Below are 24,985 nucleotides of genomic sequence, written 5' to 3'. Positions count from 1 at the left end.
AGACAGTTTTTTCAAAGCTCAAATATTAATGCTGAAGGGTAAGTCACGATCTCACAAACAGTTTTACTTATTAATAAGGTCGACCTAGGATGTGTAGTTAACTTGACTGGCTGAAATCTCTGTCTACCGCTCTAGTCGAGCTAGCTAGTGTGCTATTAGCTTTTAGCTAGTTACGATAGTGTAGCGTTGCTAAGGTTAGCGTTCCTTAAGAACAGAGCGAATAATGAAATAACTACATAAAATTATGTACAGTATAGCCGATGCAGTCAAATACTTACATGAAGTGCTGTTTATATTCCAGACACCAAAGAGGACATCGAAGAGGAGCTGTCAACGGGGAAGACCCTGCTGGAAAAACCAGCATAGACCAGCATAGCTGGTAACCAGCATATGTTGTGTTTTGGTGCTGGTCTAGCTGGTCAAGCTGGTCCATGCTGGTCAAGCTGGTCTTGCTGGTCTAGCTTGTCCATGCTGGTCTTGCTTGTCCATGCTGGTCTAGCTGGTCTTGCTTGTCCATGCTGGTCTAGCTGGTCTTGCTTGTCCATGCTGGTCTAGCTGGTCTTGCTTGTCCATGCTGGTCTAGCTGGTCCATGCTGGTCCATGTTGGTCCATGCTGGTCTAGCTGGTTTATGCTGATCTAGCTGGTCCATGCTGGTCTATGCTGGTTCAGCTGGTAATCAGCATGGATCTGGTTACCAGCTGAACCAGCATAGACCAGCATGGACCACTATTGATTGTTGGTCCATGTTATTGGAGCAGCATTCAATGGTGGTCCATGCATGGGATGCTGATTAGCAGTACAAATTCTCCCAGAGGATACGAGTGTACTGAACAACCACACTGAATTTTGTTACAATAAGACAGAATATTGGAAAATATTACATACTGTAACTACTACAATAAAGACAAGGTAAGGTTTTCAAGTCAGTATGTACATTTATTACGTTTGTGTAACAAAGAACGTGGTAACAAAATGCATACAAATCATTTAAAAAACAAACTAATAACAAATAAGAACAAACACTAATAACAAGTAACTAATTTAACTTACCTTATGAAAACATAAAACATAAAAAATGCCACATTTCAGTCCTTGGGGGTTTTGTTTTTTTGTTTATTAATGTCCATAATTTTTTCTGTAAGGTATTGCCCTGCTTTTACCCATCTTGCTTGCAGCTCGGGCTCCTCCAACTTTTTGTTGATGAGCCACTCTTTGAAGCAGGCTGAAATGAAATACAAATAGACAAGAACCTAAGTATTAAGTCTTGAAAAAATCATTCACATAAGCATGAACAGGGTTTCCTACAAGCAATATATTATCAACAATGTTTGCTTCATTGTTACTTGAGTATTGGGTATCAGTCAAAAGTTTGAAAACAAAAAATATAGATATTTTTTTCATTTTCTTCTATAGTATGAATTAAAATTGAAAATATCAAACAATGAATGAAAACATATGGAAATGTGTAGCAAACAAAATATAGCAAATGTCAATTAATCTACAATGTAGAAAAGAGGTCCAAAGAAAAGAAACACCACGAAGAAAAACTACTCCATAAAAGGATGTGTCCTTTATCCGGTACTGTATATGTTTGTAAAAGCCATGTGTTGCACTACAACACATGGCTTGACGCGCTCCGCTATCCGTGTGCTGCGGTGTTTCACCTCACCGACGCAGCATTGAAACGCCTACTACACTTTGCGGTCAGGAGATCCCTTTGATCTGCTCAAAAGTAACTGATGAGGTGAAAAAGTAAGAAGCCAAGTAGTAGTTTTTCTGGAGAGTTTAGAGGAGATGCAGGAAGATGAGAGATGGGACAGAAAACAAAGCAACAAGAAAACAAAGCAAAGTGTTTGAAAGTAAAATATAGGTAGATTTATCTCCACTACACGTTGAATAAAACAATAAGTTATACACATGTAATATTTATACATTTGATACAATTCAGATCACCTTCAAATTCAGTCACACAGCCAGGGCTGTTTCAATGCATTTTGGGGGCCAAGGTAAAACGGCATCAAACAAATTGTTATCGAGGTTAAATCCTCAATATATCGTGATGTTGATTTTAGGCCATATAGCCCAGCCCTAGTGTGATTTCTTTTTGGGAAATGGAAATATGACCACCCTAGTTTAAATTCAATTTTATCTATTATTGACATTAAAGCATTTGTCTATTGATATATTTAATTATTTGTGCACTTTTACTCCTTCATACTTGTCAACACTCAAGAACATTTTGCAAATCCAACTAAAAATACCATACCTCTCAATGTTTCCAGCTTCTTTGGGGTTAAAGGCTGCCTGGTGCTCTTAGTTGTAGGACACGCCTTCCCTGTAAGGCTTTTCTGGCCTAGGGTCTTTGTTCCCCAGATTGCCACTGCAAGCTCCTTCACAAACAAAGAATCCTTTGATTGGTTTTTAATCCTTGACCAGGCCTCTCTCCGGATGTAGACTCCTCCTCCCAGGTGAATCTGACAAAAATAAAAATAAAAATAAACACCCACACAAGTCTAAAACAAATACACTGAAAAGTTAGTTGGCTTGTGAACAAATGATGGAGAGGTGTTCTTCATAGTTCTACATATGAAAACACATTTTGCTATTTGAGTATGGGGTGCCATTTGTAATGTTACACAGTCAAAAATTAACAGCAATATTTTTAATTATTTATCTCATAATCAGAGCAAAAAAGTAGGTTTCATTTTTTAAACACTTATTTTCACCTTGTCATTCAAGTATTTATAAATGTTAAGTTTCCTAGCTAAATATTTAGTTAACAAGTTAAATATATATTTTAAAAACAAAATATTTATTGTGAAAATTAAACATTTAGTTTGGAACAAAATATTTAGCTTCCTAATTTAATATCTATTTTTCAAATCAAATATTTTGTTTTTAAACATTTTTTTACAGGCTAAATGTCTAGTTTTTAAAGAGCAAGTCACCCCCAAATCACTTTTTTTTTGCTGATAAACTATATAAAGGAGTGTCTAATCATGCTACAGACACGTGCAGTCAATAATTTGGCAGTTCAGTGCATCGTGGTTAAAATTCAAATATTCTGCCTAAAACTGTCAGTGTTGCGCCGTCGTCAGGGAAAAATTCTGCACTGTATTTGAATTTAAATCTGCCAAAAACATGACTGTTAGGTTGATCGGTCTGTCCAAATTGTCCTTAGGTGTGAGTGTGTGTGTGCATGATTGATTGTCCTGTGTGTCTGTGTTGCCCTGCAATGGACTAGCTCTCTGTCCAGGGTGAACCCCGCCTGATTGCCCGTTGGCTGCTGGAGTTAGGCACCAGCCCCCCCCCCCCCCCCCCCCCCCCCCCCCCGCATTGACAAAGCGGGTTCAGAAAATGGATAGACGGATGGATGGACAAGTTTGTGAACTGGAAACGCAGGATTTGATAGTAAACAGGTAAAAATATCACACTCTGGGGCTTTATTTAACTTGCTAACTAAATATTTAGCTAGGAAACTTAACATTTATAAATACATGAATGACAAGGTGAAAATAAGTGCTTAAAAATGAAACCTAGTTTTTTTCTCTGATTACAAGATAAATGATTAAAAATTTTGCTGATAATTTTTTACTGTGTAACATTACAAATGGCACCCCATATATGAGTTGTGTTGCTACACTTGTGGTGTGTATTTGAATACTGTATGCAGGGGAAGTACAGTACCTCCTCTCCTTCTGGACACCTAGGTGTCTCCACTCCATCTTCACTGCCAGACTCTGCAACTATGAAAAGAATGTTAAAATATTCAGCATTTGTGTCTTGCTTAAACCAAGCAAGAAGCCACATGGTGTAAGTGGAGAATGGATAATTTTTTTCCAAAACTGTCTCACTTTAAATCAAAATCAACACAAGTACAAACACAAAAGGCCATTTTTAAATGAGGGTTATTATGAGTAAGGGAGAAGAAAAATCCAAAACTTCCATGGCCCAGTGTGACAAAGTGATTGCCCCGAAACCCAATTACCTCGATTGGGCTGCCCTTAGCAGCTTCAATTCAATTCAATTCAAGTTGATTTATATAGCGCCAAATTACGACAAGTCATCCCATTTGTTGCTGAATGTCTTGGAATCTCTGCATGATGTTGAGGATATTTTGATCTACTTCACTGTTTCAGGAAAGTCTGACAGGATTGATTTCTTTACTGAGAACAGGTGTGGTAGGAATCAGGCCTCTGTGCGGCAGGACAAACAGAAGTCGGGTGTGATGAGCCGCTGTTAAGTTATGTTTCAGCTAAAGCTGGGTATTGGTTCATTTCAAGAATAAATTTGATTTTGATTCTCAAGAGTTAGAATCGACAAAATTCGATTCAACCCAGTCTGTTCCAATTCAACATGGGTCACTGCTTTTGAAAACTTTTCTGTGAGCTGTTACCTTAATTATATTGCTGAAATGAAATGATGCAACACTGAGTAACAATTCACCTGAAAAAATTGTGTTAACCCTTTCAGACCTTACTTTTCATTAGTTTTAAAGAAAAGGCAAACAATGTTAAACCAAACGATTCTTGGACTTTTTAATTGATACGATTTGTTTCTTAGAAGAATTGATTCAGAATCAATTTTTCAAAATGTTTCAACACAGCACTAGTTTCAGCTGAGGGCGCAATCATTTACTCACCCAGGGCTGTGTAGATTTTCAGTTCTCCCTTGATAAAAACCTTGATTTAAAACTTCCATTTTGTGTTTGTGTTGTCTTTGAGTAAAATTTACATTTGTGTGATGAAATGAAACATTTAAGATTGACAAACATGTAAAACCAAACATGAGACCACTTTGACTAAATTAAGGGGGCTTTTGAAAATGTAAAATTAGTTCGCAATTCTGATTTCACTTATATCAAGTTGGTACTGCAAGTGTAGAAATCTATTTTAACAATGTAAATTTAAAAAAAAAATTGTATTCTAAATGTTGATAAATTTTGGTTGCACTTACTGTATAAAGTCTTTGAGTTTTGGGTGGCAGGATCTTTAACAGTTAGAGAGAAAATAAGCATATCATGAACACAGGAAATAATGGAAAACACAACAACAAAGAATATGTTTCCCAAACCTTATTAGGTTAGTGATACCTAAGCTCACAGCTGAAGTACTGCAACTAATGGTCACTTCCAAAGTGTTTTTGATGTTTGCTACCTTCAGCTACTTGATAAATGTATATATTCTGTCCTTATATCCTTGTTAAAATGTTTGTTTCTGAGCGTCAGGCAACTGTAAAAGTTAAGTGAGCTACAATATATATTGCTTTTCTATCTTTTTCCCTATTCACAAACAAATGGGTGCATAACTGTCTAAGTTCAGTGTTTTGCCCAAAAACATTTCAACAAGATAAGAGGGGTTTGGGACTGCCAGCCCAGAGGGAAACATTTCCTTATATGGGATAATTTACATTAAGCACAGAAGTATACATTAAAAAATACCCACAACACATTTCAGTTTTAGGTACAACTGCATTAGTAAAGAGACTTAGGGGAAATGATCTGTCCTCACCACTGCTCTTGGAGGAGGTTGACTTCAGCGCCTTCATTAGATGCTGTTGCAGCTCTATGTTCAGCTCTCGGAGAGTTTTATTTTCAGACTCCATTGTTGAAAGACTCTTTTCTTGCTCCTGCATTCTTAAACAGAAGAAAATATGTAATGACTATATTATTAGGAAATGATAAAAAAATTGTTAATTATTATCTGTGAAATTATCTAGCTGCCTATAGTGCAGATGGGTAGTGCTGCACATGTGCACAGCATTCAGAAAGGCCAAATCTGGACAGTATGTGGTAGTTGTGTGACAAAAACAAGTAGCAAAATATTATATTACCAAATATATCAATTTAAAAGTATAAACACACCTTTGAAATATAAAGATTCAATAATAAGGCTCAATAATTAAAAACATATTTTTGATCAAAGTACCCAGCCTATTTCAACAGGACCAAATAATGCTATTGCTATTCACAATATTCTACACACCCATCTACTTTTGGCAAGGACAATAACAAGACTGAATCCAACTAGAGCTTAAAGGTAGATTTACAGTATATTGTTAGGACACATTAACAATAATACAAAATTATTTTTCAAGGCTATTCAAAACTTACCTTTTTTCCATTTCCTGCTGCTGTAGACACATGCAACTATACTTTTTCTGATAAAAGCGTTGTTTTTTTATTGCCTCCTCATAAAGTTTCTGTGGGACAACACCACCATCATTATCGTCATCCTCAGTATCATCTTCAAAGAGGGAATCGCTGAGGATATCTTCTCTGATTTTTTTGGTACTGGTAGGGCAGAGTGGAGAGTTCCTCTTTCTGTTTTTTCTTTCCTGCAGAATGGCCAGTAGGTTAACATCTTTTGCTTCCTCTGCGGCCTTTTTCTGAGTTGTCTGTAAACATTAAAAAAGCACAACTTAAAATTACAGTATGACTTTCATAAGATTTAAAGTTAGCAAACTCACATACTAACAAACTAAGCAATGCTACTCAAAGCAAGTGCAATATTACTGGAAATAATTTTTAACCTAATGTCATGGCCTGATGTTGGCTTTATTCACTCCAGTAACAATACACTTTTGGACACAGATCTGCTCAGAAAGGACTGAGTTTGCATATTCTTGTAAATGACATTTGTAGCTTACAATGACAAAACAACTTTCTCTTGCTGATTCCTTATTAATGCGTTTTTTGTTGTGATGTTTTTTTTTCATTGAAATAGACCATGTCTTCCCAAAATAGCTGATAAGTGACTTCTTTGTCTAGACCCACATTACATGTATTCGTTTTGTGTTGTTAATATCGAATTTGCTCAGACGACTTCTTCTCTTTCTTAATATTAGTGCCATAACTTTTTTTTTGTCATTTTGTGTTTATTTTCTAACCTTATTCTCCATTTAAGAGCATGCACTGAGCTACTTTAAAAAACACATTAACTATAACATTTTTTAACTTGTGAACATTAAAATTCTAATTAGACCAAAAAAGACCAATGATTAATTTTACATTGACTTCTTAACATTTCGGTAAATTTGCCTGAAATATTTTGATTGGTGTGAAATAAATATGTAAGAATGGGTTTATTCTTTATTGTCTATGCAGCAGAAAAGGATCAAACAGTGGAAATAAGTGAAAATGGTGATCTACTAATATCGTCTTTGTAACACAAATGCAATTTATGGTTACAGAAGGACTTAACTATACCTGGACGTGTGTTAATTCCCAAAGCTGAGGGTCTTTCTCGATTAGTAAATACAAGCTCAGCCCTTGAGATCTCTAACGGTATTTGTGAAATTTTTTGAAAAGATCTGATTACATTTTTAAAGCATAATTTCTCTCCCTAAGTGTTATACAGTATTTGCAATAACCAGGATATTTATTTAGATGTGACATTGTTTTTACAGAACTGGATTGATTATAATATTCTTCTCATTAAACAACTTTTTAACAACGATGGTCTAACTTTTACATATGTAGAATTCCTTTCTGGGTTTAAAACTTGACTTGACTCCTTGATTGTTATGTTATGGATTCTATTCCTTTAAGCCTAAAACTAATTATTTCAAACTAGGCTGATTTACAAATTTATATATATATAAGAAACTCAGACCCCGTTTTGAGTAGTAGCTGTAAAACACAAAAATAAAATAAAAATAATTCAAAGAGATACTATGAGCCAGACAGCTGAAACTTGCTGCATGGAGATGGAATCTGCATGGAACAAACTTATTTAATGAAATATGTTGGAGAAAAACTTGGTTATTTGGGAGTTTTCTTATATGAAATATATCTATCCACACAATTTGGGTGTCAGTAAGTAATATAATGACCTTTTCAGTAGAAAATTAGAATTGGGTGTTTAATTTAAACTGAGTATGTTCCATTTTAATTTAAACTGAGTATGTTCCATTGACAGATATGCATATGTACATTATTTTTATTTGTTGTCTATATAATATAGATCATGATTGATTGAAAGGTTAAGGAAGATGGTTAACAATTTAATATAAAGATTTTAGTTTATAATTCTAAAAAAATTCGGATTACACTGGATTTATAAATAAAATGTAATCGCTGATGCACACTCCGGAGCAGTAGGGGCGGTAAAAAGTAAAGGTAAAGATAAAAACTGCAACTCCCAGTTGGCTGCCAACCGCCGTAAAACCCCTCAAGAAAGGAGAAGAAGAAAAAACAGAAGATCGGAAGCAGCTGCGCATTTGTGTGTTGGAAAGTTGTGAAGATTTGTCTTTTCATTTTTGTTTTACCAACGTTGGGCCCATTTATTCATCATTGGTGAGTATTGAGTGGTTAATGAACATTGCCTAATGTTTGCCAACATGCTAGTAGAATATACTTTTTTTGTCCTGGCTTCCTCCGCCTCAGAAGGTAGCGGTGAAGTGCTGGGATCCATGACTTTTTTAACACGGACCCTCCCCGTTGACAGCTCCTCTTCGATGTCCTCTTTGGTGTCTGGAATATAAACAGCACTTCATGTAAGTATTTGACTGCATCGGCTATACTGTACATAATTTTATGTAGTTATTTCATTATTCGCTCTGTTCTTAAGGAACGCTAACCTTAGCAACGCTACACTATCGTAACTAGCTAAAAGCTAATAGCACACTAGCTAGCTCGACTAGAGCGGTAGACAGAGATTTCAGCCAGTCAAGTTAACTACACATCCTAGGTCGACCTTATTAATAAGTAAAACTGTTTGTGAGATCGTGACTTACCCTTCAGCATTAATATTTGAGCTTTGAAAAAACTGTCTTGCCAGCGAACCCAGTAAATTTTGCTGGTATCCTTCTGGCTGTCAAAATCTTTGATAAAGGTTGTTGGAACGATTTCTTTACAGCCGTCGTCTATATACCTAACATAAGCAAACATTTTTTAAGGCAAACAAAATTAGTTTCCTAAATTCGAATTAGTTAAATATAACTGTTGTCTAAAAAGAAATAAGGTCTAAAATATTTTAGTTTTTAAATCGTGACGCCGCAACTTAATTTGCTCTTGATCTTGGTCCTAATGCTAATGTTGAGATACGCCCCTCCAGCTAGCTTTGACTTCAACGGCGGGAAGCGCGTGAGCACTGAGCAGAGGATGCTGTAGTTCCCAGTTCCCCCTCTCAATTCATAGTGGGGATTTGATTACAACCAATTATTTTTTATTTTAAGGGAGAATAAGTGACCCATGACTCATTAAATGTTAATAGCTAATTGCAGACACTATATCTGAAATATTTCTTAAATGTAAACATTGACATTTTTTGAAACTACAATCCATCTAGAAAAAAAAAGTGATTTATTATTACTTATTATCCACCAGAGGTGGGTAGGGACTTGTTACATTCACTCCGCCAATTTCCTTTAGTAACTTTATGGGGGAAAAATACTTTTTACGGGTAGTTTTACTTTATCATTTCTACTCGAATAAAATGTTGCATATTCATTTAATTCAATTTTATAATTAAATAATTTTAATAAAATAAATTAATGAAATAAAATAAACTAATAAAATTAAATAATTAGTAAATTTTTATTTAATTTAAATTTAATGATTTCATTTAATTGAGTACTTTAAAATTAAATTTAAGATTTAAATAATTTATTCAAAGTGTTTAGTAGTTCACAATTACTCTTATTTGACTAACATTTCTGAATACTGTAACCAACGAGTAACTTCAGTGAATACAAAAAAACATTAACTAAAAATGCAGAAAACAAACATCTACAGTTCTTGTTAAAGGGAGATGTTTGCACAGAATTTTGTTCTTCTAATGTAATTTTCTAGCTATTGTTTCCACCACATGATGACCATTCATGATGAAAGACTCGCCTGATATGAGTACAATTTATTTTAAAATAAACCATGTATAGCTGCCATTATTGTAGTTATAAACTCTCTCAGATTGGTGATTTGCTCAAAGGTGATAATGACTTGACCTGGACTGGAAGATTATTTTAGGGACTTGGACTCACACTTGCCCAGTAGGGTCCAGTGACTTGACTTGGATTAATCCTATGAGACTTGGACTTGCACACTAACCCCGGCTTTCCACTGGAGCCGTCAGCAGCACGTTACTGCAGCAGCACGTCATAGCTGCTGATAGGAACCGTGTGGTCAACAGAACCGTTTCCACTGGAGCCGTCAGCAGCGCGAGTCGGCCACGTCTCAGGAGCAGCATGTCGCGGCCTTTACGCGCCGGTTCTATTTTCTACGCGCGACGCCTCTGAAACGGGTCAAGTTCGACATTTTTGGGGAAGGAAAGACAGGAAATCGGACGCGGAAATGGAGAGAAGCTCCCGAGATTTTCAGAATAAAGAACGTACTGCCTTCCGGTTGCTTTACTTTAAAGAAAAAGTTACTAACTGTGCGGCCCCGTGAGAAGTTATCACCTAGCTAGCGGTCTCCTTTGTTTTTCAGGTCCGTATTGGCGATTATAAAACGGACAGAACATAAAACACAAACCATGTTGTAGTTTTCTCCTGCTTGTTGTTGTGTTTACTGACGAAGTCACTCGTGTGACTTCGTGCCCTGTCGGTGACAGCTGCTCCCCTGCTGCTTTGCGTCTCGTGGGAAGGGCCAAGCAGCAGCTTACGCGAGCAAAACGTGCTGCTGCAGTAACGTGCTGCTGACGGCTCCTGTGGAAACCCGGGGTAAGGCAAGGGTCGGCAACCCGCGGCTCTGGAGCCGCATGCGGCTCTTTCATCCATCTGATGTGGCTCTCTGCTTGTAAACTAACTAATGAATAGTTAAAGATTGTCTGCGTAAACCTGAACAGGTCAACTGTTTGTGCATAATCAAATAAGTCTATAGGCGCTTTCTGAGCTGAAGAGGATATGAGATTCTGGACTGTTCTTCAGACAGGCTCATTGATGTGTTGGAGACAGGAACAAGTGCTATTCAGCCAAAGATTCATAATCAGGGGACATTTTTTAAGTCTCTGAGAGACCGTGTTTAGAAAACACTGAATCTTCCTGCATGGTTCTGGTTATGCGATGCGCTCCAAGCCCCCGATCTACACATCTTCATCTTGCTGTCCACCATACGCATGCGCTGACAGCGAGCTGCGCTGAGCTCAGTGTCCATCTCAGATGTTCTGATGGGAATCTTTTCCTGATTGATGTAGCTACCTCTACGATGTGCATAACGATTAAAATATCAGCGCATCTGCAGGTTTGAGATTTCTCCATCAAAATAAACAGTCAAACACGGGAAATATCCGGTCAGTGCGAATCCTGTCATTTAACTGTTTTACCTTCTTGTGAAAATTGTTGCAAACAGAAACATTAAACCGGATGAACACCAGAGCCATGCACACTGTGCCGTTACCTCCGTCAGTGTAAATGAGGGAAAAAAACTACCTGATTGGATCCTTTTCAACAATGATTAATGCAAAGTTTAGTTCAGTACAATGTTTAATTACAACAGTCCAACGAGACAGAGCAGTTATGTGTGACGCCTCAAGAAGCGTCACCTGCTCAGCTATTAAAACCACTAGAAGGGTGAAAAATATCAAAATATTGTAGCGCAGACGGGCTACATTTTTTTTGGATCAATTTGAAACAAACTGTTTTATTAATAATCTTCTGTTGAAAGATAACTTTGAGGTACATGAGCGACTGGTATTGGTTGCTGTCACCTGTTGTGATCTGTTAAAGCAGCTCTCTGCTGTCTGAGTGTAGGCCCCGCCCACAACGCCACAGCTGCTGTGGCTCCCAGTGTTTTCTTTACCGTGGGAAACGGGTAATAATGGCTCTTTGATGGGAACAGGTTGCCGACCCCTGCACTAAGGACTTGAGTGTGACTTGGACTTTTGAAATGGTGACTTGACTAATACTTTCAAATAATGGTATTTCTTAAGTGAGCTGAATTTCACCAGTGTAACTGTTTAAATTTACCATGGTTTTATTCACGAATCATGTCTGTTACTGATATCGATGTTCATTTTTGTTTTAGAATGCCAAAGCGCAAGTACAAATTGTACCTGGAACCAAACAGTACCATCAAGTTACCCTCTGCAAGATGGAACAGAGAGACTTTGGATGTAAGTTAGCTCATGAAAGATGTATCAGAGTTCTTGCAGGGTCTTAAATGGTCTTAAAAAAAGTCTAAAATACATAACTTTAAATTCAAGGACTTAAGTCTGAACAACGCCCACCCAGTTTTTTGTTCTATGTCTTAGGACTGCACAATTAATCGTTAAAAGGTTGTGATTTCAATTCATGCTTGTAAGCAAACTCATTCTGAAATGACAATTAAAATGAAAAAGGGAAAAAAAAAACACAATCATTGTACCGCATTTTAAACCTGGACATAATCTGCATGAAAAAAAGTGCTCCCTCTTTTTCCCTCAACAATTGATAATGGCGGAGCCTTATACCATGTGATGCAGAAGCGAGCTGGCAGGATAAAACAACAGTAGCCTTTATTTATTGTTTTTATTTTCAGTGTCAGCTGTTACAAAGCTGATTTGCAGTTAATACGTGCAATAACTATTTAAATTGGGGAAAAAATTGTGAGAGAATCATGATCTAAATATGAGCAAAAAATAATTGGGATTATTTTATCCAGAATCGTGCAGCCCTACTATGTCTTAGGTTTAAACAGGTCAGTTCTTTTGATTGACTGGATAACAAAACATCTGCCATCAGATGCTTCTGAGATGTTCCAACTCAAACAGACTTTGTTAATGTGTGACTTTGTGTTAATGTGTCATGCTGGTCTAACATTTTGTTCATAGCGGTCTTAAAAGGTCTTAATTGTAACTTTCTGAAACCTACAATAACCCTTTTGTAATGCAGTAATGAAATTTGACTTTTTTTTTTCTTTAACAGATCTATCACATTGCCTTTGCTGATGTTTGAAGACACTAAATAGGGAATATGGTTTTGTAAATATTTTCAGACTTCTCCCTTGAGCAGTGAAAGCTGTGACCAAGTGACTTCTGGTCCATATTCTGCAGATTTTGAGGTGAGGGTTACATGTATTCTTAAATTGATAGAAACATGATTTCACACTGTGCTGCCCTGCACAAAGTGTTGTGGTACTTTCTTACTTAGTAACATCTTTTCTACCTCCTCTGAAGACCACGTCTTCATCTGGTCATTTTGATTTCCCGGAATATCCAGATGACACAATCAACCTTGTAAGTTCTTTTACCAAACCTCATGTGCAAGTTTGTGATATTTACAAACTGAATGTACAAAGAAATGAACTAAAAATCTTTTCAAATAATTTCTTTTGTCTCTAGACCTTGCCCTACACTGAATGTGGCAGAGAAGATGCTGCAGATGTTGAGGTGATTGACTAATATGTGAGGCAAGATAATATTATTACACATTTCTGTTTCTTACTGTGTTTGTGCCTTTTCTACATTCTCTTCAGACCATGTCTCCATGTGGCTGTCTGGAGTCTGATTCAGATGAGACATTCAACCTGGTAAGCTTTTAACCAAATCACACAACAATACCTGCAATTCTTATTTTTATACACAAGCAATGTTTTTCTATTATCTTTGCTGTTTATTATAAGTGTTAAACAGCAGTCCACTGAAGTGAGGCATTGTAGTGAGTTAATAAAAAAAATAAATTACAAGGTCTATTCAAGAAACATTAAATAAAACAGAAGGCTCGACATGAAGTTGGCAAAAACAGAATGAGCGAAAAACTGAACAGATCAGAGGATCCGGTAATTAACTGAAAAACTGTAATAACGGAAATTGGAGAGACAGCATGTGTATCTCATGATAATGATCAAGCAGCACAGGTGAGTGACATAAGTGACATTTCTGGGAAAGTAAAAACAAATAGATATCATGTAGAGAAAAAGTATTCTAAATGCTGGACTAAAAAGAGGGAGAACATCTGCAATGGTCCAAGAAATTACAGTATAAAGAGACCTAAACCAGGAAAAAAAAGATCTAACGTAACAGTGCCTTCAAAACCACAAACAGGACATTGGCAAAATGGAAAGGCGCTAAAAATCCACAAAAAGAGTGCAACAGATATAAGGGGTAACATACGGGCTAGTGAACACTAGAAAAGCTATATAGATCAAACTAAAATTAACCCATAAAACTAGGGATAAAGAAATTAATTAATACTGCAGAGTAAATTAGGGCTGATCAATAAAAGAGGAAACTAATATGGAAATCAGCATCAAAGACCAGAAAAAAAACGTCATTTCTGATGGAAATAACCTAAGAAAAACTAAATAAAAAGAATTCATTGAATCAAGGGGTGTGCCGATTAATTTAAAAATGATTAATCATGTTAAGCGTACCAAATTGTTTACAATTCAAAAACGTTTAAAATCTAGCATTTTAGTCGTGAAAAGAGCGTCTCTGTTGTGTTTCATGTTGGCAGCAGCGTCCAGTTTACCCGGACTTGCTGACTTTTTCGGCACCGTTGGAGCGGGGGTGCATAGACGTACTAAGACGGTCGTTCTGAGACATCGGACTGTATGTTCTTGGGTGTTATTTGGTATATGTGGTGCTTTGGGTGCGTCCCATCGTGGGGTGGTTTACAAGGACTCACATCATCTGTCAGCAGTAAAGAGTTACAGCTACATGTCACAAATGTCTCCCAGGAACTTTTAGTTATGATTAATGTAAAAGGATTTAAATTCCATCTAGGGTCATTCGTAATATTACCTGTTGTTGTATTTTGCCAAGCAAAAGTAATCTTATCATGTTAAGCTAACTTTGTGATGTAACTGCATCGACTAACAGAGGATTATGTTCATGTGGGTCATCAGCATGATGTTGTTGAAGTTATGAAAGCAAACATGGCTGGAATCAGTTTTACCTGTAATCTTATTTTTCTTCTCTAAGTGTGTGTGCTGCTGTAATGAGTGAATGTCCCCACTGTAGGATTAATAAATCTATTCTGTTCTATTCAATACATTTTTATCCGCCAGTAGGGAAAAAATACATTTGAGGATTTTTTACCTTTCCGGGCTTCCGTACAAATAACCTGGTTACGGAGGAGGGGTTCGTCTCCCAAACCAAAAAACACAATCCCAAACTATGCAGGTGTTGATAAAATGCGAGTTCCAATGGCCTGTATTTGATTTGTCACAACTCCTTTGTTTGTTAGTATTCGGTAGCTCTCGCAGTTGAAACCACGCCTAGCATGCTGCATGCTAAAAGCTGTAGCATACCAAACAGGAAGAGAGAACGCCCGGTGTTAACAATGAGCAGCGGGGCAGGAAACGATATATCTTGCTCTCATAGGCTAGTTTGTTAGCCAATCTGAGGCTAGCAAATTCAAATAATGAGTATGAACGAGCAGCAGCCGAAGCTGCCTGATGGAACAAGCCGGAACCACCTGAATATTGACCCAGACCGATTGAATGGTCTGTTAATCAGTATTTCGTAACGTTTTTTAGATGTAAAATGTTTCATATTACTGGTTAATACTTAAGAAATAACCACAAAGTCCTGAAATTAGAATTCAATTCAATTCAGTTCAATTCAAGTTTATTTATATAGCGCCAAATCACGACAAGAGTCGTCTCAAGGCACTTCACATAATAAACATTCCAATTCAGGTCAGAATGAAATGGCCTCTTTAATAATAAATAAATAATGAATAAATCGGTTTCCTGATCTCTAAACAAGATTTGTCCAAACAACCGAAAAAATAATTTAGCACCAAGTAAAGAGGGGAATCGATCCGATACAGTCACCCGATCAGTTGCTTTTATCATTTGTTTTTGCTGGTAGATACATGCAATAATGTGTGTTTATTGTCACCCTACAGCCCACAACTTCTTCTGGTGGCTTATCTGTGCTGCAATCAAGTGACGTCAGCCAGGAGTTTGAGTGCGATTCCTCACCTGAAAGTGATCCTCAAGTTGATTCAAACATTGAAGACCTTCCAGAGGACGACCCATTTGGACAGATAGGATTTGACACTGACATGGATTCTGCACTAATTTCAGGGGGTACAACAACAAGGGCTGAAGCACTGCTCATGGTAATGAGTCATGCAGCAAGACATAACATAACAGGAACACAACTTGATGATTTGTTAAAGCTTATAAATGCACTGTTTGGCAAAGAGGTTTTACCGAGATCCAAATATTTGTTCAACAAAGTGTTTAAGAACTCTTCTGACATAGTGGAATTTCACTTCTACTGCAAAACCTGCAAATTATACATTGGCAAACAAGAAGACATAAAAGAAAAAAACATTGTTCAGTGTACAATTTGTAGTGCTCCCATTGAAATTAGCACATTGAACAGTGCAAGCTTTTTCATAAGCATACCAATTGCACCTCAAATTCAGACACTGATGGAAAACCCTCAAATTCAAAACAGCATGAACTACAGATACCAAAGGCAACAGAATGAACATGTTATCTCTGACATATATGATGGTGAAATGTATCAAAACCTGTCAAAACCAGGTGGCATTCTGTCAGATCCGGCCAATTTGTCATTTAATTTTAATTCTGATGGTTCACCTGTCTACAAGTCTTCCAAATTTTCAATATGGCCCATCCAGCTGCATTTAAATGAACTCCCTCCCAAATTGAGATTCCAGAATGTAATGCTTGCAGGTCTTTGGTTTGGTGCTCAAGAGCCAGTCATGCCAATTTTTCTAAAACTATTTGTTGATCAGGCAAAAACACTGGCATCCAAAGGTGTGTCCTGGAGAAAATGTGGAGCTCTGGTGAACAGCAAAATTGTTGGACTCTGTTGTTGTGTGGACTCAAAGGCAAGACCAGCTATGCAAAACACCACCCAGTTTAATGGGTATTTTGGTTGTGGCTTCTGTTTACACCCTGGGACTCTCGTTGAAAAACAGGTGAAGTATACTGTGACTGCCACAGAATACCCTGATAGAGAGGCTAATAAAATGATTGCAGATATGGAGCATGCCGTAGAACAACACAGAAGTGTCAGAGGGGTGAAAGGTCCATCACCACTGATAAACATGCCTTATTTTGACATTGTTTGGGGGTTTGTTCCAGACTATATGCATGCTGTCTTGCTTGGTGTCATTAGACAGCTGACAGAGCTTCTGTTGAGTGGCAGTGATCAACCCTACTATATCGGCAGTCCAAATACAATGAGGGTGCTAGAAAACAGGATCAAGGAAATCAAGCCACCACACCTTATTACACGACTTCCCAGACCCATTGCAGAGTTCAAGTACTGGAAAGCCTCAGAGTGGCGAGCTTGGCTCCTGTTTTACAGTTTGCCAGTCCTGAATGGGGTGCTTCAGTCACGTTATGTGAAGCACCTATCCCTGCTGGTGTTTGCAGTATTTCTGCTTTTGAAGGAGAATGTCACATTCGAAGAGATCAACAAAGCAGATGAGATGCTGTTCGAGTTCGTGGCAAGGTTTCAACTGTTGTATGGAGAAGCATCTATGACATTCAATGTACACTTGCTAACGCACCTGTCCAAGTCTGTGAAACTGTGGGGGCCGCTCTGGGCACACTCAGCATTTGTATTTGAAAATGCAAATGGTGGTCTGTTGAAACTGTTTCACGGAACAAAATGTGTAGCTTTGCAGATTGTAAACAAATTCTTGTTGCATAGAACGGTTCCGCTTTTCAGTACAAGGTTTGCAGTTAGTGAGCAAGTAAAGAACTTCTGTTTGGAGCTCACAAATAACTCAAGAGTAAAGTCCTTCATTAGATATCAAGACACAACTGTTCTGGATAATGGCAGGGTTACTGAGACAACTGAGGAAGAGAAAAGTGCCTTCATTTCTGCAGAAAAAGTTCCACCAGATGAAATGGTGGTACACAAGAGAATGGTGCACAAAGGACTGGTTTATACCAGCAAAAGCTACAGCCTCAGTAAGAGAAGAAGGGATTGTTATGGAAAGTTGAGTGATGGTGTTTGTGGAGAGATTCGAAGCATTATATCTTTTCCCTCAGAGTGTGGTACAGAAATTGCTGTACTTTTCCAAAAGTTTCATACACAAGCATCATTCCCTTTACCACAAGGGTACAGATTTGAGTCACATATTAGACTTATAAGTAGGGGACCTACTGTGGATCTGATTCCAGTAGACAGGTTAGAGCAGAAATGTCTGGTCCTGAAAACTGGTGATGAGACTTTCATTTGTGACTTTCCAAACCAACATGAAAGAGACTAGTCTTTGGTTGTCGTTCTGTAGGTAACATTTTTCTCTTGTGTTTCACAACTTCTCTTGATCAGTTCTGGCTGATTCAGATTTCTGCCCAGGAGAGTGGACTTTGTGTGCTGTGCCATGTGTCTGAACTGGCTTCTTTGTTTTCCTGATTTACAGTTCTGAGCATTCCTCACTGTACTGGAGAACACCAGGATTTTGTATTTGTGGAAGGTCCTTCTTCAGAGGGGACAGGGAAACAACACAATATGGGGTTTGATTTGTGCCATAAGTGGGGAGACCAACTTCCTTTTCCGCGCTTGCATAAAATGCACTCATTTGACCAGTTTCCTCAACATTGCGCATGCTGAAAGTCCACTCCAAGCATGCACCTTCTTCGAGAGAGGGCCAGCTCACGTGTGTGGCCAACCTGCTGTGGGTGTGCTAGACTTGGTTCTATCTGCACGATGCCTTTTGGAAAGCTGCAGCCTTGAAGTAGAATTTTGCTCCCACAAATCAAGCTGGCTTTTGACAGTTGGTGGTGAAGACAAAGAACTGCATTGACTTCCCTCTGATGGGTTCATTTTTAACATCACTGACACATGTACTAAAAATAACCACAACTGTTCTGAAAAATTGCAAACTCTAGTGGTCAAGTGGTCTTGTTCCAAAACCTTTCTTGATGGCTGTAGTATTTTTAGCATGCACAAGATGAAACTTTGATCAATTTCTTTTAAACATTAGAAATGCTCGGTGTCACTGAGAAAATAGTCTTTTTGTAAAGCACCCCAACTACAAAGAGCATTTCTTTGCCTGTGCACTTTTCTTTTTTAGTGTGCATGCTTTAATTCCATTTCTAGTTCTTTTTAAAACACAGGAAGTTTTTTCTTTACCTGCTAACATTTCGTTTGTGACTACAAACATCCTCAGAGCTGACACTGATGGTGGCGTCACTTCCTACTCCATTTATCCCCGGGCAGCAGAGGACGTTGTCGCCCTCTGCTGCCCGCTCTCCCCTCTCCGTTGATGTAGTCCCATGCACGATCCAATGTGTAGACTCCATTGTCTCTGTTCATGGTCCCACATCCACTTCTCCTTATCTCTATAGCTTCTTTGATCCATCTTTTGTATTTCTATTGTTCGCTGTTTATCCTTGTGTCCCAGTCCATTATGTGGTTTTCTCTTGTGCAGTGATCTGTTACGGCCGATTTCTTTATTGTGCTTTCTGCTTCTTGCTTCACTGCTCTTGTGTGTTTTCGACTTGTTTCTTTCTCGCACTCCTTTCTGTGTTCTATTGTTCGTGTGTTGAGTTGGCGACGAAGCACTATAAAGAAGTCAGCCGTAACAGATCACTGCACAAGAGAAAACCATATAATGGACTGGGACAACACAAGGATCATAAAAACTGAGCAACAGAAGTACAAAAGATGGATAAAAGAAGCTATCGAGATGAGGAGACGTGGATGTGGGACCATGAACAGGGACGATGGAGTTGGATCGCACATGGGACTGCATCATCGGAGAGGGGAGAGCGGGCAGCAGAGGGCGACAACATCCTCTGCTGCCCGCGGATACACAGAGAAGGAAGTGACACCACCATTGGCGTCAGCTCTGAGGATGTTTTTAGTCACAAACGAAACGTTAGCAGGTAAAGCAAAAACCTTTCCTGTGTTTTAAAAAGAACTAGAAATTGAATTAGAAACAGAACACAGCAAGAACACACCAAAGATCCATGCTTTAAGTGTTCACCTTTTTTAATCTGCTCAAATCTTTAAGTTTTGTTTTTACTTTATGTACACAGTGTTTATTGATGGATGGAAAAATATTACTATTTTATCGAAAAACTGCAATGTTAAAATGTGAACAAAAGTGATGTAATCTTGATTAGTTGCTAAAGCCACTTTAAATAGCAATAAAAATTCCCTTAAGATTTTAATGTTTATGATGTTTAACATTTGCTGAAACAATTACAATTTGTTTGTTTTATATAATAAATGTATATAAAGATAATATTGACTATTGTGTAATTATTCATAGATCCATTTTTTTAATCTTAGAATCTGTTTATTTTATTTATTTACTTATTTTTCCTAATATTAAATGTACTAAAATATGTATGCTCTTGTCTTCAGTGTGGCTTGTGTCTGATGGAGGAATGTTTTTATTAAAGTGCTTTCATAGATTCATCCAAAACATCAAAACTGAAAGTGATTGAAAACTATAGTTTTAGAATTGTAATCAGAGAGAGAATTAACCATATTAACAGTATCAAGCTAAGCACTTTAAAACACATTCCCCAAAGCAATCTAAACATTACTGGTCTCAATTTTTTGGGCACTACTGGCAGTTTTTCACACTGCAAGGAAGCAGGAAACCTTGGGAGAGAGGAGGGAGAAATGCGGCTAAAGATATGGGGCTGGAATTCAAACCCTGGATCAACTTTGGCCACCAGCAGACATTGCTGGTGGATAAACCAGCAATGACCAGCAAGGAAGCTGGTTTAGCTGGTTTATGCTGGTGGACCAGCATATACCAGCTAAACCAGCATGGACCAGCAAAGACCAGCAAGGAAGCCATGCTGGTCGTTGCTGGTTTATGCTGGTCCACCAGCATAAACCAGCTAAACCAGCACCAAACCAGCATGGACCAGCAAAAACCAGCAAAGACCAGCAAGGAAGCCATGCTGGTCTATGCTGGTTTTTCCAGCAGGGACCCTTCCTTAAAACGAGGAATAGTTTTGAGCTGTGTGTGGCTAAAATAACCAGACATTCTGCATTTTTCCAATAGGACTACAAAAAATCTTAGCGAGAAGAAAAAATGGCGGATTGGCTCTGTGTTTAGCCGAGGGCCATTACCATATTTGGTAGTTATCCTCACTAAATTAATTACTGATGTAATAGATAATGTAAAAACTGAACGGGTGGACAAATATGCCCAAAACTTAATTATTAAATATCTAAATAGCAACTCCAGTGAATAATATAAGCCTTTTTGCTCACTTAGACACTTAAAATGTGAAACACACCGTGTTAATGGATAAAAAGGTGGGTTTTTCATGTTATGTCTCCTTTAAATTGACACCAGATCCGGTGACCTTTGGGACATGGTTTGACCCCCTTAGGAAAGTGCTATCATCATGAAACGTTCAGATCACTTACAACTCAATAGATTCTACCTTCCTGTAACGTTTCAGCCTGATTGGACCTTGTTTTCACACAAATGAACCCAGAATGATGTGAAATTGTGCTTCGTGCAACATTATTCTGGGTGCCATTTAAAAACCATAAGTGCTAATGACTCCATTCCTTTTTGTGGTTGTAGGGGCTGTTGATTGGAGTACACTAAAACAAACCTGATCTCACTAGGACATTCAGAAGCCAAGTTATAAGCCCACAAATGTGTAACTGGACTACTTCTTTAAATTGACACCAGATCCGGTGACCTTTGGGACATGATTTGACCCCCTTAGGAAAGTGCTATCATCATGAAATGTTCAGATCACTTACAACTCACTAGATTCTACCGTCTTGTAACGTTTCAGCCTGATTGGACCTTGTTTTCACACAAATGAACCCAGAATTATGTGAAATTGTGCTTCGTGCAACATAATTCTGGGTTCCATTTAAAAACCATAAGTGCTTATGACTCCATTCCTTTTTGGGGTAATGGGGGCTGTTAACTGGAGTACTCTAAAACAAACCTGACCTCTTTAGGATATTCAGAAGCCAAGTTATAAGCCCACAAAAGTGTAACTGGACTACTTCTTTAAAGTGACACCAGGCCCGGTGACCTTTGGGACATGGTTTGACCCCCTATAGGATTGTGCGATCATCATGAAAAGTTCAGATCACTTACAACTCAATAGATTCTACCTTCTTGTAACGTTTCAGCCTGATTGGACCTTGTTTTCACACAAATGGACCCAGAATGATGTGAAATTGTGCTTCGTGCAACATAATTCTGGGTGCCATTTACAAACCATAAGTGCTAATGACTCCATTCCTTTTTGTGGTTGTAGGGGCTGTTGATTGGAGTACACTAAAACAAGCTTGACTTCTCTAGGACATTCAGAAGCCAAGTTATAAGCCCACAAATGTGTAATTGGACTACTTCTTTAAATTGACACCAGATCCGGTGACATTTTGGGACATGGTTTGACCCCCTTAGGAAAGTGCTATCATCATGAAATGTTCAGATCACTTACAACTCAATAGATTCTACCTTCCTGTAACGTTTCAGCCTGATTGGACCTTGTTTTCACACAAATGGACCCAGAATGATGTGAAATTGTGCTTCGTGCAACATTATTCTGGGTGCCATTTACAAACCATAAGTGCTAATGACTCCATTCCTTTTTGTGGTTGTAGGGGCTGTTGATTGGAGTACACTAAAACAAGCTTGACTTCTCTAGGACATTCAGAAGCCAAGTTATAAGCCCACAAATGTGTAACTGGACTACTTCTTTAAATTGACACCAGATCCGGTGACCTTTGGGACATGGTTTGACCCCCTTAGGAAAGTGCTATCATCATGAAACGTTCAGATCACTTACAACTCAATAGATTCTACCTTCCTGTAACGTTTCAGCATGATTGGACCTTGTTTTCATACAAATGAACCCAGAATGATGTGAAATTGTGCTTCGTGCAACATAATTCTGGGTGCCATTTACAAACCATAAGTGCTAATGACTCCATTCCTTTTTGTGGTTGTAGGGGCTGTTTATTGGAGTACACTAAATTAAACCTGATCTCTCTAGGACATTCAGAAGCCAAGTTATAAGCCCACAAATGTGTAACTGGACTACTTCTTTAAATTGACACCAGATCCGGTGACCTTTGGGACATAGTTTGACCTCCTTAGGAAAGTGCTATCAGCATGAAACGTTCAGATCATTTACAACTCAATAGATTCTACCTTCCTGTAATGTTTCAGCCTGATTGGACCTTGTTTTCACACAAATGGACCCAGAATGATTTGAAATTGTGCTTCGTACAACATAATTCTGGATGCCATTTACAAACCATAAGTGCTAATGACTCCATTCCTTTTTGTGGTTGTAGGAGCTATTAATTGAAGTACTCTAAAACAAACCTGACCTCTCTAGGACATTCAGAAGAAAAGTTATAAGCCCACAAAAGTGTAACTGGACTACTTCTTTAAAGTGACACCAGGCCCGGTGACCTTTGGGACATGGTTTTACCCCCTATAGGAATGTGCGATCGTCATGAAACGTTCAGATCACTTACAACTCAATAGATTCTACCTTCTTGTAACGTTTCAGCCTGATTGGACCTTGTTTTCACACAAATGGACCCAGAATGATGTGAAATTGTGCTTCGTGCAACATAATTCTGGGTGCCATTTACAAACCATAAGTGCTAATGACTCCATTTCTTTTTGTGGTTGTAGGGGCTGTTGATTGGAGTACACTAAACCAAACCTGATCCCTCTAGGACATTCAGAAGCCAAGTTATAAGCCCACAAATGTGTAACTGGACTACTTCTTTAAATTGACACCAGATCTGGTGACATTTTGGGACATGGTTTGACCACCTTAGGAAAGTGCTATCATCATGAAACGTTCAGATCACTAACAACTCAATAGATTCTACCTTCCTGTAACGTTTCAGCCTGATTGGACCTTGTTTTCACACTAATGAACCCAGAATGATGTGAAATTGTGCTTCGTGCAACATAATTCTGGGTGCCATTTAAAAACCATAAGTGCTAATGACTCCATTCCTTTTTGTTGTTGTAGGGGCTGTTAATTGGAGTACTCTAAAACAAACCTGACCTCTCTAGGATATTCAGAAGCCAAGTTATAAGCCCACAAATGTGTAACTGGACTACTTCTTTAAAGTGACACCAGATCCGGTGACCTTTGGGACATGGTTTGACCCCCAATAGGAATGTGCGATCATCATGAAATGTTCAGATCACTTACAACTCAATATATTCTACCTTCTTGTAACGTTTCAGCCTGATTGGACCTTTTTTTCACACAAATGGACCCAGAATGATGTGAAATTGTGCTTCGTGCAACATAATTCTGGGTGCCATTTATAAACCATAAGTGCTAATGACTCCCTTCCTTTTTGTGGTTGTAGGGGCTGTTGATTGGAGTACACTAAAACAAACCTGATCTCTCTAGGACATTCAGAAGCCAAGTTATAAGCCCACAAATGTGTAACTGGACTACTTCTTTAAATTGACACCAGATCCGGTGACCTTTGGGACATGGTTTGACCCCCTTAGGAAAGTGCTATCATCATGAAACGTTCAGATCACTTACAACTCAATAGATTCTACCTTCCTGTAACGTTTCAGCCTGATTGGACCTTGTTTTCACACAAATGAACCAAGAATGATGTGAAATTGTGCTTCGTGCAACATAATTCTGGGTGCAATTTAAAAACCATAAGTGCTAATGACTCCATTCCTTTTTGTGGTTGTAGGGGCTGTTGGTTGGAGTACACTAAAACAAACCTGATCTCTCTAGGACATTCAGAAGCCAAGTTATAAGCCCACAAATGTGTAACTGGACTACTTCTTTAAATTGACACCAGATCCGGTGACCTTTGGGACATGGTTTGACCCCCTTAGGAAAGTGCTATCATCATGAAACGTTCAGATCACTTACAACTCAATAGGTTCTACCTTCCTGTAACGTTTCAGCCTGATTGGACCTTGTTTTCACACAAATGAACCCAGAATGATGTGAAATTGTGCTTCGTGCAACATAATTCTGGGTGCCATTTAAAAACCATAAGTGCTAATGACTCCATTCCTTTTTGTGGTTGTAGGAGCTGTTGATTGGAGTACACTAAAACAAACCTGACCTCTTTAAGATATTCAGAAGCCAAGTTATAAGCCCACAAAGGTGTA

The 24,985-nt window shown here is 38.2% G+C and overlaps 2 protein-coding genes across 4 annotated transcripts; one reads left to right on the top strand and one right to left on the bottom strand.

Moving 5' to 3' along the window:
* Window positions 1–557: 557 nt before the first annotated feature.
* LOC139064411 (BEN domain-containing protein 5-like) lies at window positions 558–9,451 on the bottom strand. The gene is made up of 8 exons (XM_070547752.1): window positions 8,738–9,451; window positions 8,359–8,474; window positions 6,114–6,397; window positions 5,512–5,636; window positions 4,958–4,990; window positions 3,689–3,747; window positions 2,268–2,475; window positions 558–1,223 (listed from the first exon to the last, which is right to left on the bottom strand). Exons 1-8 carry the CDS (start codon window positions 8,889–8,891, stop codon window positions 1,087–1,089), a joined length of 1,116 nt encoding a protein of 371 aa, XP_070403853.1. The 5' UTR covers window positions 8,892–9,451; the 3' UTR covers window positions 558–1,086.
* LOC139064407 (uncharacterized) lies at window positions 6,520–20,473 on the top strand. Of its 3 annotated transcripts, XM_070547743.1 has the most exons (8): window positions 6,520–8,297; window positions 8,449–8,497; window positions 11,964–12,051; window positions 12,912–12,977; window positions 13,093–13,152; window positions 13,258–13,305; window positions 13,392–13,445; window positions 15,770–20,473. In XM_070547743.1, exons 3-8 carry the CDS (start codon window positions 11,965–11,967, stop codon window positions 18,122–18,124), a joined length of 2,670 nt encoding a protein of 889 aa, XP_070403844.1. In that variant the 5' UTR covers window positions 6,520–8,297; window positions 8,449–8,497; window position 11,964; the 3' UTR covers window positions 18,125–20,473. The 3 variants fall into 3 exon arrangements, with proteins under 3 accessions (XP_070403844.1, XP_070403843.1, XP_070403842.1); XM_070547742.1 differs by lacking the exon at window positions 6,520–8,297 and having other exon boundaries at window positions 8,432–8,497; XM_070547741.1 differs by lacking the exons at window positions 6,520–8,297; window positions 8,449–8,497 and having other exon boundaries at window positions 9,567–12,051.
* The last annotated feature ends 4,512 nt before the right edge of the window (window positions 20,474–24,985 follow it).

This window comes from Nothobranchius furzeri, unplaced genomic scaffold, assembly GCF_043380555.1.
Source record: "Nothobranchius furzeri strain GRZ-AD unplaced genomic scaffold, NfurGRZ-RIMD1 Scf024, whole genome shotgun sequence".
Classification (NCBI taxonomy): domain Eukaryota; kingdom Metazoa; phylum Chordata; class Actinopteri; order Cyprinodontiformes; family Nothobranchiidae; genus Nothobranchius; species Nothobranchius furzeri.
The sequence above is the reverse complement of the archived record's forward strand: the minus strand, read 5'-3'. Positions and strand labels throughout refer to the sequence as shown.

What these genes read in the sequence shown, in the direction of transcription:
- LOC139064411 (XM_070547752.1), bottom strand. Translation starts at nt 8,891, where the DNA reads ATGTTTGCTTATGTTAGGTATATAGACGACGGCTGTAAAGAAATCGTT. An exon ending in AACCTCCTCCAAGAGCAGTG is followed by an intron (nt 4,991 to 5,511) that starts GTGAGGACAGAT and finishes TAACTGTTAAAG; the next exon opens with ATCCTGCCACCCAAAACTCA. An exon ending in GAAGCTGGAAACATTGAGAG is followed by an intron (nt 1,224 to 2,267) that starts GTATGGTATTTT and finishes ATTTCATTTCAG; the next exon opens with CCTGCTTCAAAGAGTGGCTC.
- LOC139064407 (XM_070547741.1), top strand. Translation starts at nt 11,926, where the DNA reads ATGTCTGTTACTGATATCGATGTTCATTTTTGTTTTAGAATGCCAAAG. An exon ending in GGAACAGAGAGACTTTGGAT is followed by an intron (nt 12,052 to 12,911) that starts GTAAGTTAGCTC and finishes AAATATTTTCAG; the next exon opens with ACTTCTCCCTTGAGCAGTGA. An exon ending in CAGATGACACAATCAACCTT is followed by an intron (nt 13,153 to 13,257) that starts GTAAGTTCTTTT and finishes TTTTGTCTCTAG; the next exon opens with ACCTTGCCCTACACTGAATG.